Genomic DNA, 17,429 nt, shown 5'->3' on the forward strand with positions numbered 1-17,429 from the left:
TACTCTGGTTGGGCCTCTTGCATGTCGAGCTAGAGTGATCTGTATCTTCTGTTGCAGCCTTCGTTGGTAGTGGGAGACCCCCAGAGGTCGTGGGCGTCTGGATCTGCCAAGCTCATTGGCTCAGTCAAGCAACGTACCTCTAGTATGAGTAGGCTCTGAGATCTGCTGTAATGACTGCTCAGTTGGCTCTCCTCTGGCTGGTGTAAAGAAATCTGTGATTTGTCTCTGAGACTGTCTTTTCCCTGATGTCCTCAGCAAGCTCTCCCTAAGTCTGCGCAGCTCTAGCAAGAACAATCCGATACACCTCTGATCCTTGTATCTCATGACTCTAGAAAAAGATCCGAACCCTTCTCTGAACAGGTAGTGGAAGCGGCCGCGTATCTCATAGTATGCCGGGCAGTGACATGTGTAGTGCAACTCTGTCTCTGGCTCTAAGTTACATAGGTGACATATCCTGGCCCTTGTCGCCGACACCCCTCGAAATCGGCCAATCTCGATCTGGAGTTGATGTGAGGATGTGCGTATCTGTCCAATAGTGCATCTTATCCAATGAGACAAGTGTGTTTCTATGTATGCAGGCCTAGTCACAAAGCCGTCCTCCGTGAGTTGGAGAAGATGCTCTCTATAGAAGGCCATCTTCGTGCCCAACTCCTGTGTCGGCTGTATCCATGTGCTCCTGGTATCTAGCTGAATCAGATCTTGACGTATGAGTCTGGTGATCTCTGTCCGTGTGAGAGACAGGGTAGGTGCATCCAGGGAGTCTTGAAGCGGAGGTAATCTATCCATGTTAAGACCATGCGACTGAAACCATGCTGTCATCTGTCCATACCAACATGCTGTATCGCCTTGTAGAGCTAGTTGTCGAGATGACTCCAGGGCAAGCCGAGCGTATCTGTCCCTGGGGAGATCCTATAGACCGTGCATAAAGGATACTGATCTGGTCAATGCCTCCACCACGGGGGGGGGGGGGGGGCTAGCTTGCCTCGGATAATCTCATGTGGTACTGAGGCCTTAGCCCGAATCATCGAAGCGATCATAGAGACCAGAGGCCTCTCCATACATCTCCATCCATCTGTGTTGCCAAATCTCCCATGGTGGTCTACTGAGGGTCCCCGTACCTGAACTCCACAGAGCATAGGTGGAGTCACTAGAGTGTCAAAAAGCCAAAGCTTTGTTCGCGGTTCTTGAAACTGAACCTGCGAACACATCCTCTCCAGTCCTCCCAAAGCTGCATATGCTCTCGTAAGTCTACTCTCTGATGCTCTCCTTAGTGAAAACACCGGTCCACCGGAGACTACCCCAAGATAAGTATATGCATCTGTGTACTCCACAATTTCCTTGTCATACGTGAATGTGGGTGCTGACCTCTTGGCCCACTGTGGTGTGGTGTTGAACACAATAACCTTGGTTTTCCCCAGATTGACAGACAATCCACTGTCACGAGCAAATGTATGCAGAGCATCCAAATGACGCTGCATCCCCTTTGGAGAGTTAGAAATCATCACAATATCATCAGCATATAGTAACAGCAGAATCCATGTCCCCGCTAGCTGGCCCCCCCTGTCCCCCTGACGCTCTACATAGTCCGAAAACTCATCCACATACATCCCAAAAAGAGTCGGGGATAGGGGGCATCCCTGCTTTACTACAATAGTGGAGTGGACCATGACAGACATTCCCTCAGTGCGTACCCGCCCCATCACTGTCCTGTATAGAGCCAGAATACCCCATATCACCTCTGTAGGCACACCCATGTCCTGTAGTCTGCGTATAAATCTGGCTCTCGGCACTGTGTCAAAAGCTTTGCGGAAATCCACAAAGCTACAATAGATCCTCTTGCCATGGTGTCTACCCGCCTCAATAATAGCTCTGAGTGTTAGAATCTGGTCAAGAGTGGAGAAACCTCTCTTGAAGCCTGCTTGCCTGGTGCTCTTATGCCCTCTTGCTCTGCCCATCTACTCAACTCCTGCTCAAGAACGGATGCATACAACCTAGCTAATGTGTGACCAACCATGATGGTGCGATAATTCGCGGGAATCATGGGATCTCGTGACTTGAAAATAGGCAGAATCGTAGACATACTCCAAGTCTCCGGGAAGCCTTCATACATGGCTCGATTAAACATCATAGCCAGGAGCTCTGCAAGCATATCTCTTGCATGGATGAAGCGCTCTGCTACTAGACCATCATGATCATGTGCTCTCCTTGTCTTCATCCTGTCAATGGCTTTCCTTACCCTCTTGGTAGTAAAGAAAGAACATGTCTCGGGGCATGTCTCTAGTGGGTCCGGCAGAGGTGGTTGCCTTGATGCTGTGTAGGTGTGGCATATTCCCCCCATGTCTCAGTGGAGGTGACCGTTGGTGGTGGTGAATGCTCGTGGAATAGCCTCCATGCTTTGCTTGAGTCCTGACTTATAAATAACTGATACAGATTCCGCTCTAGCTGAGATAGATAAGCCCTTTTCTTTCGTCGCACTAGGCGGCGAAAGATAATCCGTGACTGTCTATGTGTGGTAATACCCATGAGCACTTCCCTCTGTAATTTGATCCTCGTCTCTCTACACTCCTCATCATACGAACTGTTCTGGGGCATGCTCCCAGATCGTCTCCATGTGGGATGGCTGTGGGGATATGCCTCTGTTGCTGCATCATGGAGCGTCTCTGTCAGTATCCGAGTGAGTTCATCTAGTGGCCGTCCCGGCTGGTTGGTGCATAGCTGCATGTATATCTCATCCATATACACAGAATCTGTCTCCCTCATGAAGGTATATCGAGTGTGTGTGGGGACCTCTCCTAATGGAGTTGTGTTGAATTGAAAGGTAGGGTGAAAGACAAGATAGCATGATTAACTGCTACTCCAACTGGCCTAGTACCCACCATGAAATCCTGAAAGAATGGAATGAGACTTGGCTGGGGGCCATAACATAATCCACTGTGTTGGCACCATGTCGGTGTGGAAAACAAGTAAAACCTCCAGCTGTCAAAAATCTTTGTAGGCCATTCACAATGGCCAATTTGTGTGCGATTCCCATATCTATCAGGTATCTGCCATATTTAGTGTATTCCTCATCTTGTGATAGTCTGGATAGACCCATCTCTGTGATGACCAGCTCCCTAAGCATCTCCTCGGAAGTATCATAAAATATTGTCTGGTGGTGGGCAATCCTAGCATTGAAATCCCCTAGTATGATAATGTCACCATCCTTGGAAAACTTCCATATGTCATTATCCAAAATAGCAAAGGGGGATTGTCGTCTAGGTGATGCATATACTGACGTACTAGGAGGAAAGTAGCAAATAGCAATGTAGAGGTATTTGTCCGTCTCTGCCACCTTGAGCCTCACCCACATGTACCTAGCCTGTTCATCCTTGCGTGCTATATGTATCAGTGGCTGCAACTCCTCCCTGAATAGAATTGCCACTCTCCGTGAGCCTCGTCCTCGATGCTCCGATCTGGTCTCTTGTCTGCAGGCTATCTCCCATCTATATCCGCTCACTTGTGGCATGGATTGCCTAGGTGCTTGATGCGTCTCAGAGTAGAAAATGATCTCTAGCTATCCTCAAAGGCCCCTACATCAAGACGGAGTGACCCATTACAATTCCAGGTTGCCATCTTTAGTGTGGTCCCATAGGTCTCGCATCGTCATGCAGGGCGTCTCTCCAATATCACCACCTTTCCATCCTTGTAAAAAGCAATCTTTCCCTTTTCCCTTGCTACTCTAATTTCCGGCATTAGTTCTTGCATATGAGCAATCTGCGAGAGGGTGAGGTCATCTCCAAGAAAGATGCCAGTCTTTTTTAGAGTCGGTCTCTTCTTCAAGAAGTCCTTCGCTTCCATGGAGGGGAAGTGGAGAATGAGTGCCCTTTCCTGCGAGGTTTCTCCGTTGTTCCCACTTTTCTTAGTGCCCACTCTCCAAGCCCTCTTATGCGTCTGCTCGTTGATCCCCACCAGAGTCATGAGTTCTTTCACCTCTTTATCCACATTATCTTGGTCTCTGAGGCCACATATCCTTACGTGTAAGGCCCGCACACGTCTCCTTTGCTTCTCTTCTAGTGTCAAGTTGATGATGGTTGGTGTGGGGGTGGGGGTTATTTCCTTGCCTTTTCCTTTCTTGACAATCTCGATCCATTTTTTGGCCTTTTCTGCTTTTTGTTGGGTCTTTGTGATGACATCTACCCACGAGGTTGTCATTTCTTTTTGTTGCTCCCCACCTTCTTTGATGGCTTGTACTTGTTCCTTGATCGTGTTAAGCTCTTCAATGACAGAGGGTTGAAGCTCTCCCTCTTCGAGGACATTTTGCGATCGCACCTCTGCAAGCTCTTTCTTGAGTAGTGCGATTTCCTCATCTTGGGCCTTACACGCGATCCTCGAGTGTATGTATCGTGCTTTCCTGTGTTGAGGATCTGATGCAAAAACGCCGGTACTGTTGAGATCCAAAACGCTGGTACTGCTGAGAAGAGGCGCTGCTGCAGGTATTGCTTCTTCTTCTGCCTCTTCTGCCTTCTCCTAGTGCCCGAAGGACTGCATCAGTTCTATTCAACCCCCACGATTTGGAAGATGAAAAGTCACTTATTAATATTTAAGGCCTTATCAGAGGTGGTTCACATGCGCACAAGAGATGGTTCGTATGCAGTGATTTGCTTATGCGGGGTTAAATGCTTATGCTCAGGTACTAATGGCTTGTGCAATCAGAGGGTATGCAACTACTTTAAGTGCTTGGACATGCACGTCTTGCGTACAGGCTCACAGGGTGGAAGAACACTTTCTAGGCTAACCTAAACCCTAGAAATAGGAGTGTAACAGACTTGGACACTCCAAGTCAAGAATCAACCGCGACAGCACCAAATAACCACTTCAAAACAATTCACAGATCACAATAGATTTGCACTGGCCCGGTGGAGTTCCGTGCCTAGAGATATTGGCCCCAAAGACTGGCGCCCCTTTCGGTATTTCTTTTTGTATTAATCAATCATCAAAGTACAAGAGAGCGGTTAGGGTTTCACTCTCAGACTCTGCATCCAGATGCTCTGAGAAGTGAGGCCCTCACCACTAATTTAAAGGTTACAAGGGATGCCCAAAAGCAAAGCCCCAAAAGCTTTTAAAATAAAAAGCATCAGTTCTCTCTCTCTCTTAGAGAGTCTTTTTCTTTTTTTTTTAATAAAAAAAAAAAGCAAAATTCGCGTCGCTCATCATTTATTTATTTTTATTATTATTATTTTTTTTAGCCTCCGCGATTTCCGGAAATTAGGGTTTCTGGCAGAAATTAGGGTTTGCAGGAATTTTAGGGTTTTTGGCAGAAATTAGGGTTTCTGCTGTCCGTCACGTCATCACTTTGTGACATACCCCCCTCTTGAAATCATTGTAATCGACCGCGATTACGCCTGCAAAACCGACAAAATCCATAAACCGTCTTAGCAGACACTGACTGTTAGTACCTACGTACTAGGAACACACATCTAGCACATGTACAAAATCGACAGTCACATCACACGACATCACAGGACATCACGAGACATCACAGGACATCACATGACATTTAACATTCATTCGGATCCTAGACCATGATTTATCGGCAATGTAGCTAGCAATCACATCTAGGTCCAATCGAGACCTCATCGATGTCCGATTGACTAACCCCTATTGCAACCATGTCTATTCGGGATCAATCAGACCAAAATGTTGCAATCATTTCGTCTGTCAGTTCTTGCACTCACAAGAAGTCAAGAACAAATCAGTATCATAATCAGGAATTCCATTTCATAAAGTCATCCAGCAGAATACTGTCAGCTCTCAGTATCCTTGAAGCTCAAAGAGACATCAGTGACTTTAGTATCAAAATCAAGGCATCTGTTGACAAAGGAGCGGAGTAACTCACCTCTTGTGCATCCCACTACACCAGATCTTCGGCCAAGCTGAGTTTTTGGGTTCCGTTTGGAGTAGACTATGCTAAACCAAAACATCGAGGTAAAGTTTCACAATCCGAGGAGTATCTGCTAGGTCCTCCTTCTCCATCTACTTCGCATCAAATGCAGGAAAGTTCTTGAACTAAACCAAGAACCCGCCTTCGGACTTTACCTTTCTTCGTATCGTTATGTGTCAAAATCTGTTCACGAACAAGGATCTCCTCCTTTTCTTCCACTACGGGTTGCTCATCAGGCTCCCCATCATCAGGCACATTACCCTTAACAGGTTTCAAGAGACTCACATGCAATGCATTGTGAATCCTCCAAGTATCTGGCAGTTTCAATCGGAAGGAGACATCATTTATCTTTTCAATTATCTGGAAAGGTCCGTAGTATCGCATACTAAGGTTTGGAAAAAGCCTCTTCTTTCCCTTTTTCTTTCTTAGGCGTGCCTTCTCAAAAGTAAGAGCACCCAATCATCCTCCTTCAATTTCAAGTCGCGACGATGGCGATCCGCTGCCTTTTTCTGTCGTTCTTGAGACTCCTGCAAAGTCTCGCGAACCTTGGCAAAAGCCGTATCCAAATCTCGCGAATATTCATCCGCTTCAAATATCTAATCTTTTGTGCTCAGGAAGGATGGAACCTTCGCAGCACTTTCAACAATCTCACATGGCGTCTTCCCCGTTGAAGAGTGTATCGTGTTATTATAGGAAAATTTCACCAAAGGTAAGTTCTTTTTCCATTGAGTCTTCTGATCCGAGATACAAGACTTCAATAAATCTAAAATCACTGAATTGGCAATCTCAAATTGCCCGTCAGTCTGCAAGTGGAACGATGACGAGAACTGCAACTGCGTGCCAATGTTCTCCCAAATTGCCTTCCAAAACAAACTCATAAATCTGGGGTCTCTGTCTGAGACAATCGTCTCAGACGTGCCATGTAATCGGAAAATCATCGTGATCTTTCTGTGTTCTCGGGAGATCAAAAATGAAATTCATTGCAATACTTTCCTAGGGGTGGGTGGGTACGGGTAAAGGCTGTAACAATCCCTGTGCCTTATGCGTGTCAAACTTGACCTTCTGGCATACCAAGCAACTGCGCACAAACTCTTCCACATCCTTCTTGAGTCACGGCCAAAAGAAGTATCTCTCTACCCCTTTCATGGTGGTAGCAATGCCGCGGTGACCCGTAAAAGGTGGACAGTGGCATTCAGTCATAACCTTATCCCTCAACGGTTGTGTAACACACAACATAGTCTTTCTCATCAAGTAGCCTTCCCGAAGGGAGTATCCCACTACTGTCTCCCCATCCCGTATCCGTGTGAAAATATCTGCAAAATCTGTATCTGTGGCATACTGATCGACCATATCCTCGAAGCTCCTATGATGTATCGCGGAAATAGCTAGAACCAACGGTTTCCGAGACAAAGCATCTGCCACCACATTCTTCTGTCTCTGCACATGGACAATCTGGAAGTGGAACTATGACAAGATGTTCGCCCACCGCATCTGCTTTTCCGAAAGCTGCTTCTGTGACAAGAAGTAGCGCAAACTCTGATGGTCTGTAAAGACAGTAAAATCCGCTCCGAGTAGGTAATGCCGCCACTGAGTAAGAGCATGGATAACCGCCAAAAGCTCTTTCTCATAGATCTATGCTGTCATCTCCGGCCTAGAGAACAAACGGCTCTCGTAAGCTATGACATGGCCTTCTTGCATCAAGACCGCACCCAGACTACGACCACAAGCATCACAAAATACTTCAAATGACTTCTGCAAGTCCGGCAAAGTCAAATCTGGTCCTATAGTCAATTTTTCTTTCAATGTCCGAAAGGCAGTCACCTCTGTGGGTCCCCACGAAAAAGGTACTCCTTTCTGTGTCAAGGTATGCAAAGGGGAAGCAACCTCTGCAAACTTTCGTATGAACCGCTTGTAGTACAAACACAGTCCCAAGAAGCTTCTAACTTCATGGACATTCCTCAAATCGGGCCAATCACGGATAGTCTCTATCTTGGCCGGGTCCATTTGCACTCCTGCTATGCTGACACAATGTGTCCCAAAAAGTGTATCTCTGGTAGGAAAAATTCACTTTTCTTTGCATTAATCACTAACGTGTGATCTCGTAATGCTTGAAAGACTTGAAGCAGATGATCTCTGTGTTCTGCCTCATTCTTGGAGAAAACAATGATGTCGTCAAAGAAAGTGCTAGCAAATAGCCTGTACTCTCGAAAAATCCTGTCCATCATCCGGTTAAATGTCACAGGAGCATTGGTTAAGCCAAAAGGCATCACCAAAAACTCAAATAACCCAAAAGTCGTCCGAAAAGCAGTCTTGTAGACATCTCCTGGCGATATATTGATCTGATGATATCCACTCTTCAAGTCAATCCTGCTAAAGCACGAGGATCCCTGTAACTTGTCGAGTATATCATCGATCCTAGGAATCGGAAATCTGTTCTTGATGGTGATTTCGTTGAGAGTGCTATAATCGATGCACATTCTCCAAGATCCGTCTTTCTTCAAAACCAACAACACTGGAGAGCAATACGATGAAGTACTAGGCTTCCAAGAGGTCTTTCACTTGGTTCGTAATCTCTTCATTCTGTGCTCGGCTCACACGATAAGGTGGCCGATTTGGTGGCATGCTTCTAGGTATCAGATCCATGGTTTGATCTTCAGGCCCGCTGAAAAGCAATTGGCATGAGTGTGGAGAAAAATCTTAGCGTTCTTTTGATCAGGTCAAAACATATTCAACCTTTATCCATCGTTCAGTTCTCTTCCAAAAGAATGAGTAAGAAACTGAAGTTCATCAAGTACAATCTCTAAGCCCTTCATTTATCAAAGTTGCTTTCTCGGCCCGATAGTCAACCACGGCGTAGTTCTTGTGGTACCAAGGGATCCCGAGTAGAACGTCACTCGCATGCCTTGAACACCCCTGTCATTGCAAACAAAGTTTGCCAATGCTCGGTGTAATGGCAACATCCCATCCGGGTGCCAGTCGAACTACCTCCGCCTGTGGCGTCAGTCTGTCGGGCGTAATTCCAAGTCGAGCCGCCAATTCCAAGTGAAAAGAAGTTGGCCTTGGCTCCTTCAAAAAGAGCTTCCTGATCCTTCACTTTGCCCCAAAAGCGGCAAAGTTTGTACTTTCATTCATTAGATTCGGTGCAGGTCCCACGCCATGTGGTACCAGTTTTGCTTTTCTATCTGCCTTTTCTGCCACATTCCTCAGCTGCTCTCGAACTCTCAGACCTGTGGTCATCTTTATCATTCTGTTCTTTCTGTGCCTTTATAGGGCACTTTGCGGAGATATGTCCATGTTCCCCGCATCCAAAGCACTTTCCCTCTCGGATGAAGCGAGCTCTCTCCTCAGGAGTAAGCTTGGGTCGTGCATCATTTTTCTCTGGGTTGGTCTTTTTCTTTCTACTTTCATTCCCAGAAGTCTGTTCGGCTTGTTGTGTCATGGCCTCATCTGTGGGGTAGGTCAGACTGCCAGAGTGAATGGCAAAGCCCCGCTTCGCATGACTCATCAACTCCTGAATAGAAGTTGACTTCTGTTCCAAGCAGTGATCTCGGATCTCTGTAGGTAGACCCAAGGTAAACCGCTCAATCTGTTCTCTGAACGAGATCTTCTTGAATGAAGAGGCGGGTAGAAGAGCTCCAGAATCTTTCACAATAAGCATTGATTGTATCTTTCTTGGTCATCCGAAGATGGTTCCAAGCAGCTCGTACATCTCGTTCATATTCTTGCGTCAACCAAGAAGAAATAAAAAGCTTCTTAAATTTCAGCCATTTAACTGGCGGAGTCTTGTTTAAAAGAAGCGTGGACCACCAAGTACGAGCATTCCTCTTAAAGTAAGAGGCAGCTCTCCGAATCTTGGAGTGCTCTGAATAGCGTCCTCCCGCGAAAGCGATGTCAAACTACTGTATAAAAGACAAAGCCTTCGAAGCATCTGAGTATCCAGAAAAGTATCAAACTTGATCGAGTGGCCACCTTCCTTAAACTCTCGGACTTTCTTGCTTTTATCTTCAAGAAAGTCATATTGGTTGGCTTTGTAAAAATTCTTCTTGTTCGCATAAAACTTTCCGTCATCGGAATCTGAGCTGTCTGTAGACGAGTCCTCAGTAGAACTGTCAGTCTCTGGGCGAGATGTAGCCTTCTTCTTGCCCTTTCCGAAGCTTTGTTTCTTTCTTCGCTTTTTACCTTTTCTGTCTTCTTCGCTCGAATCTGAAGAGCTAGAAAACTGTCAGAAGAAGAAGAAGAAGAAGAACTGGGTACTCCTTCAAATCGAACACGCTTCTTCTGTTTCTTTGCCTTGTCAAATGTCGACCGACGACCCAAATATCCCGGGAAGTCAGTGCCTTTCTTCTGCTTTTTGCCGTGCTTTTTGCTGTGCTTTTTGCCTTTCTTTTGCACGTCGAAAAGCTGAGCAATCCATGCATCAACCACGTTCTCTAGTTCCTTCTCCGTATATTTCTTGGAGGCAGAAGATTTCTTGAGAGCGGGTTTCGGGAGTGGTGTTGTGGTTCTCTGCCACTCCATCTGTACCTCTTCCAAAGAGGTCTGGTTCATATATTTTGCCATCTTTGGGTCCTTGGCAAAATTGAGCATCATCTTTGTTGCATCGCCAATCAATTGACGACGCTCTATCTCGTTGCTCCGCCTGATTAGGCCGAGGCGGACCATACTCTCTGTTTGAATCTTCGTTGTGATCCCAGCCCGCATCTCTAGATACAGAGGGAGTTGACTGATCATTGCCTGAAGCCATAGGTGCCGCGGAAAAAAATTTCGGGGATCGGATTTCCCGTAGAAGAGAAATCGGCTGTGCTCTGATACCACTGTAACAGACTTGGACACTCCAAGTCAAGAATCAACCGCGACAGCACCAAATAACCACTTCAAAACAATTCACAGATCACAATAGATTTGCACTGGCCCGGCGGAGTTCCGTGCCTAGAGATATTGGCCCCAAAGATTGGCGCCCCTTTCGGTATTTCTTTTTGTATTAATCAATCATCAAAGTACAAGAGAGCGGTTAGGGTTTCACTCTCAGACTCTGCGTCCAGATGCTCTGAGAAGTGAGGCCCTCACCACTAATTTAAAGGTTACAAGGGATGCCCAAAAGCAGAGCCCCAAAAGCTTTTAAAATAAAAAGCATCAGTTCTCTCTCTCTCTTAGAGTCTTTTTCTTTTTTTTTTTAATAAAAAAAAAAGCAAAATTCGCGTCGCTCATCATTTATTTATTTTTATTATTATTATTATTTTTAGCCTCCGCGATTTCCGGAAATTAGGGTTTCTGGCAGAAATTAGGGTTTGCAGGAATTTTAGGGTTTTTGGCAGAAATTAGGGTTTCTGCTGTCCGTCACTTCAGCACTTTGTGACAGGAGCTACTACTTGTCTGGGTTATGTGCATGTGACAATATTATTCCATTTCTATCTAGTGTTTTTCTCTTTCCCTGAGGGGTGGGAATATCATTGCAGCATTTCTCTACAAGGCCATACCGCCATACTAGAATGCACTATACGTTAGAGAGATTGAGCCCGTGGTGCTTACAGTATTGCTTATAGTCCAACTGCACGGTATCTGGTGGCTCTATGGGATCTCCTGGGAGACCATGATGGTCAGGACACCTCTTTTGAGCTGACACCTCTACAAGGCATGGCAGTCCTACTTGGGTATGCCCTAAGTCACCACTTGGCATATGCTGGTTGTTCCTCAATGCCATCATAGCTTCCCCCCATATCCACCATTCGCAACTCCTGGACCTTTCTATGCAGTCTTGGGGCCAGAGCAGGATGTATGGTGGGAGCTGATCTGCAGCCCTTCCCTTTGGTTCGTATAGAGAGCTTGGAGCTTTCTTATCTTCCAATGTCTGTTGTTGAGACTATGATACCTGTGGCTAGAGTTGAACCACACCTTGTGTCCAGTATGACAGAGTCTAGGGCAGCTTTGACAGCTTGCAGCGGTGTGGCTGCCTTTCTCAATCCGTGGCGACCAGGACCTTTCACGCTGGAATGTGGCTCTTTTTGGTGGCATTATAGCCACCTGTTTGGTTGTTCCCTTTTCATTGTATGTATCTATCCAACTCCTAATAGATGATTTTTTGTTTTATATATTTTATTGAGGATGAGGCAGATGAAAAATTTCAGTCCCCTAAATGACTTTTAGTAGTTTAACATGGCCTCAGACAGCCTAGGAAGTTGAAAACGTATATGCAATTGGGATGGATAGCTAGTTTTTCCAAAGTATTTGGCTTAATTTTTACCAGGTGAAAAGGTACACATTATTTTAATCTTAGACGCGTATGCCTCCGTTGAACTCTCATTACCCGCACTGTTAGATTGTATATCTAGATGTCTCTTTGCAGAAAACAACCATGGGAAAACAAACCTGTCCTCGTAATTTAGTCAAGGAAATGGAACTGATGCTATGAGGTTGGTGCATTCTTTTCATTTGTTGCATCTTAGAAGGCCATTTTCTGTCTGTCTAGACAAGGTAGACATTTAAGTAACAAGGATGTCAGGGCCAAGGGTCCATTTCAGAAAGTGGATTTTTTTGTCTCCTTTCTAAACACAGAATAGCTGGCTGGGAGTTTTATTGTGTCAAGGGTCCTGGAGAGGGGGCCCAGTACTAATTTGTTAGGAGGAGGCACAGCAGTGGCCAGCAGTGACCGGGTACAGGCGCAGGAGCTTGCAATGGGCATGTGCAGAATCCAGCCGAGACAGATTACGTGTGCTGAGGTGGCACCATGCCAATGGCGAGCAGAGCTCTCAGGTGTGGAACAGGTGCTGCTGACTTGGCACGCAATCATTGCATCTGAGTGGTAGAGCACTACCAGAGTTTCTGGGTGCTGACATGTCGTACATCTGTCGGTGCATGCTGAAATTCCGACCAGTAATGGGCTGCAGATGGAGGGCCAGGATGCTCAGCCCCCCAACCCTGAACCTTGACAATGATAGAAATATAGGGAGAGGAGGGGCTACTTCTGGTGGCAACAATGGTATTGCCAGAACAAGCAAGCAGAAAGGACATGCATACTCGTGCAGGATAGGAGGATGAGAGAGGCAGGGTGGAGGAAAATGTTTCTTACTATTCTGTAGTAACATGGAATAATACAATGCCTCTTCACCAGTCCATTTTGAGTTAAATCACACCTTTAAAATTTGATCCATGTATTTGCTATTTTAATTAAGAGTGGCAGAGCAATGTGCTTTGAAAATGTGTGAGATTCTACCTGTCACAGAATGTCAGTAAAATTTGTTTGACTTAAAGAGTCACTCAACAGGTGGACCTGGTAGTGGAAAGGGTACCCAATGTTCAAAAATCGTCAAGAATTATGGGTTTACGCACCTTAGCGCTGGAGACCTTCTGCGTGCCGAAATTAGATCAGGCTCCCAATATGGGTGAGTTTTATTTTCCCTGGGCCTTTTATGTACATCCTGATTGAAATAGTCTATACAACAGTTGGTGTTTGACAGCTGCAAAACTGACTGTAGGGCTATGATTCAGAATACCATAAAAGAAGGAAAGATTGTGCCCTCTGAAGTAACAGTGAAGTTGCTACAAAAGGCAATGAAAGAAAGTGGCAACGACAATTTTTTAATAGATGGTTTTCCCAGAAATGAAGAGAACCGTGCTGCATTTGAGACTGTTGTAAGTTTGTTTCCATAAGAAAAACTTTTTAATGTGCTTGTACGGCAGCATGTTGCTCTATGTTTGGCTTTCTTATCAAAACGATAGGGCCGTACATTGATAGATCATGCATAAATCATGTACATGCTGCATGATGTGTGAAGCCCTCACATATTATTTGGCCCCGCATCATCTCATGCTGGAATTTCATGTACTGGATGGCCACTCCCCTTCTATGGAGTCTCATTCCATCTAACCATTCCTTGTTCAATGTTTCATACTCCCATCCAAATCCTTGGCATTTTTTGCCCCTGATAACAGAGGCTGTATCATTATTACAAATTAATGGAGTAAGTAGCAAACACTCTAGCTGAGCTTCTCGTTGTGGAATGCTAGCTAGTCCTCCTATCTTCCTTGTTGTGGACCTCAAGGAGGTCTTACATGATTCTCCACAACATTGCCAACTTTGGTGGTGTGCCTCAAATAATGAAGGCGTTAAGACATTGCTTAAAGTGCTATATCATGGTGGACATTTCCTGCAATATTAATAGCAGGCATGCACCCATTCTTTGCAAGATCAATTTAGGTCAGGATACTCTCATGAAAGCCTTCACGAGGTTTTGCAAAGCATTATCTGGTAACACTGATAAAGAACTAGCTACAGAGAAATTCACATGGTTTCTGAGATATGTTTCTGGTGTCAACCTTATACAGACTGGGATAGAGCCAGAGTTTGTCATTTTCTTTGATTGCACAGAAGAAGAGATGGAAAGGCGTATCATGAATAGGAATCAGGTACGAACATGAGCTCCATGGTTATCATTATGATCTTTCAGATGAAAGACTGTTTAACGATGTTTCTAGGGGCGAGCTGATGACAACATTGACACCATAAGGAAACGATTTAAAGTGTTTGTGGAATCAAGCCTTCCAGTTGTGGAGTTCTATAAGGAGAGGGGAAAGCTTCAAAAGGTAATTGATAAGATTGTTTGGAATTTGGCCTGCTGCAAGCAACAACTCCCCAATCCTACTTTCTTGCCTTTTCAAGATTGATGCAACAAGGGACATAGAGGACATCTTCAAGAGCCTAAAGCCTTTGTTTACACCTTTTGTTGAGGTCAGTACCTTCTCCAGATTAAACGATGGCGAACAACTTTGTTCTGTTATCCGAACTTTGTTACTGCCTTGGAGCAGGAAGATTTGCTTCGGCTGACAAAGGAGCTTTTGCAATGCATTGATGTTGGGGATTATGCAGTCTACAAGCGACTTTGTGACCCTGCGTTAACAGCTTTTGAACCCGAATCACACGGTAGGAATCATCGTTTTGTCTGAGACATAGTTAGCGGTTTAACTTCTTTTGGTAAATTGAGGGTACAGTATCATCTGAAGAAAAATATGCTGTGCTTAAATAGTTTTTTCGAACTGCAGGCCATCTTGTGGAAGGGCTTGCATTTCACAAGTTCTACTTTGATATAGGAAGGATGTTTCCTGCACTTTCTTCTCAATCACAGATTTCCTCACCCAAGGTAACTCTAGTCGGGGACGATGCTGCACTTGTAACTTATACAAGACTGCGTCAAAGCACAACAATGGATGGAGTCCCATCTGTAGAAGCATTCAATGAGACCAGGGTTTGGGAGCGCAAACCAGACAGTGGAGGAATGCTTGTATGGAAAAATGTTCATTTCCATAGGTCTAAAAGTCCTCGTCATAGACCATATCGAAAGGCGAAGAAAGGCAAGGATGCCAGGAAAGGGTGTTGAGCACTGCATTGTACATTGTATTTCTTACAACACAGTTACTATATTTGTCCATAATTTTACATATCACATAATTCATGATAAGCATTGATCAACCACAACTCTTCTTTTGAGAGAAATCCAGTCCCTCGCAAAGGGTTGTTTTGGGCATTGCAATCTAGTCCCTTGTGAAGAGTTTGCTAAGTGGGAGCACAAATTTGCTGCAATAATCCCCATATATTTTCCAAACAATCAAGGATAGGAGCACTTGACATTTTAAAGCATTGCCCGTTTTGTCAATGAAGATTCTAGTACCAGTCATAGGGGTTTGATGTCTTTAGAGTATGGGTGCACTTAGAGACTCCAGATTTTAGTCAATGTTTGCACTACATTGAATGTCTGCCCATACTGATTGATAATGTGTTGTGCACCGGTGAATTGCCAGTCACAAGTGCAAGCATTTATGTTTGGGATAATGACTACCAAAGGTTGATATCTTAACTATGTATTTTTACTCGTTAGTCGTAGCAGCCTCTTTTGAATTCTAGAGCTCTCAAGCCTCCACGTGGTCAGAGCTTTTTACTTGGTGAGCCAAAGGCTCTTTTCTTTACTTCGTTACCTTGATTACTTCGTTAGCGTAGGAGTCTCTTTTGAATTCTAGAGCTCTCAAGCCTCCACGTGGTCACGTGGTCAGAGCTTTTTACTTGGTGAGCCAAAGGCTCTTTTCTCTGTAGAAGCCACCACGTGGTAGAGCTTCAAATTAAATTAGAAAAACAAAGCCGTGAAAAGCTGTTAATAGAAGCCGTGAAAAAGAAAGCCGTAACTATACAGAGGCAGCAGTCCGAGAGCAGTTGGGAGGTTCAGAAAGGCAGGACAGAGGTTTAGAGAGACACAGTAGTTCAGAGATGGATCCAAGTAGGCAATGCTATTGTGTGCTGTGCGCGCACCTGGACTCTCAACAAGCACCCACATACCTGTGCGACCTGCCATCACCCTGCGGGAGCCTCTTGTTGTGCCGCGTCTGTACCCTGCGCATATTCAGCACGTCCCCCATCTGCTCTGACGGCCCTTGGCACAACCCAACTGCGCGCTAGAAATTGCAAACTGTGCACTCACTGCTGCTCGCTGGTCAGTAACCGCAGCCATTCACCCTGTTTTGCTACAGCAGATTGCTCGATTGAGATATGCTCAATTTTGGCCTCCCACATAGTGTGCAATCACACGCAGCCTGAATTTATTGGTTTTTGTGTCAAATTGTACCTGTTGCTGCGTGCACAGCTTGCAGACAACAGTTCGGAGGTTTCTCTGAAGGTTTGTCTTTGCCTGTGTGTGTGTGTGAGAGAGAGAGAGAGAGAGAGAGAGAGAGAGAGAGAGAGAGAGAGAGAGCAACCCTTCACTGGACGGAAATGGTAGCAAAAGGAGCTGGAGAAATGGTAACAATGGGAGGATGATTGGGATGACGATGATGTGAATGATGATTTCTCACAGCGGTTCCAAAAGGAGCTGGAGAAATGATCTGATAGCTAGCTCACGTTAGCGATTGATGGAAGGATTGAGTTTATTGAGTAGGATCATATAGTATCTTGAAGCATCTATGTGTTGTGAGTAAAATCTCATTGGCATGATGAAAGAAAAATTGCAAGTGTGTATGGGTGATTACTTAGTGTAGAGGCTGCTTACCTTTTACATGTTTTATGTGCCAAATTAAAAATAAAAGGGGAGAGAGAGAGAGAGAACATGACCACACACTCACCTTTGACGTCTAAGCTCCATGTTGCCCTCACACACACGAAGACAAGCCTAATAAGTAAGATCACCTCATGAAGACTCTCCTAAGTCTTGTCTCATGATGTAATTGAAGGCCACTGCTTTCTGAGATAGAGAGCGAGCCATCATCACAACGGAGTTTCTTGACAAAAGCATGGCAAGACGAGCCACCTTTGATGTTGTCGCGGTTGAGAGAGAGAGAGATCCAAGGCACCATACGGAGAGAGATCATGCATGTAGCAATCCTTGCAGGATGTTGCAACGATCGTCATCCACGAAGATGGCCCGGTAAGCCCCTTTCAGAGGCCTTGAGAATCTTCTTGCCGAACATGCTGTCTGGTATAGAGAATGCCTCTAGCTTTATTTGTTTGAAAGGGTAGCCTTACTATTGGATC

At 45.2% G+C, this 17,429-nt stretch overlaps 1 protein-coding gene across 2 annotated transcripts in view; it reads left to right on the top strand.

Moving 5' to 3' along the window:
• LOC147464362 (UMP-CMP kinase 3-like) overlaps positions 1-15,438 on the top strand; it is a 95,082-nt gene extending 79,644 nt beyond the window's left edge. For both annotated transcript variants that reach the window (XM_086514409.1, XM_086514417.1), the window contains exons 5-11: positions 13,182-13,299; positions 13,393-13,549; positions 14,243-14,323; positions 14,393-14,500; positions 14,577-14,645; positions 14,723-14,837; positions 14,957-15,438. In XM_086514409.1, coding sequence (XP_086370535.1) covers positions 13,182-13,299; positions 13,393-13,549; positions 14,243-14,323; positions 14,393-14,500; positions 14,577-14,645; positions 14,723-14,837; positions 14,957-15,291 — 983 coding nt within the window. In that variant the 3' untranslated portion in view covers positions 15,292-15,438. The remainder of the gene's footprint in view (positions 1-13,181; positions 13,300-13,392; positions 13,550-14,242; positions 14,324-14,392; positions 14,501-14,576; positions 14,646-14,722; positions 14,838-14,956) is intronic.
• Positions 15,439-17,429: the final 1,991 nt, after the last annotated feature.

Source organism: Adiantum capillus-veneris, chromosome 1 (assembly GCF_014529385.1).
Source record: "Adiantum capillus-veneris isolate H3 chromosome 1, ASM1452938v2, whole genome shotgun sequence".
Lineage (NCBI taxonomy): Eukaryota > Viridiplantae > Streptophyta > Polypodiopsida > Polypodiales > Pteridaceae > Adiantum > Adiantum capillus-veneris.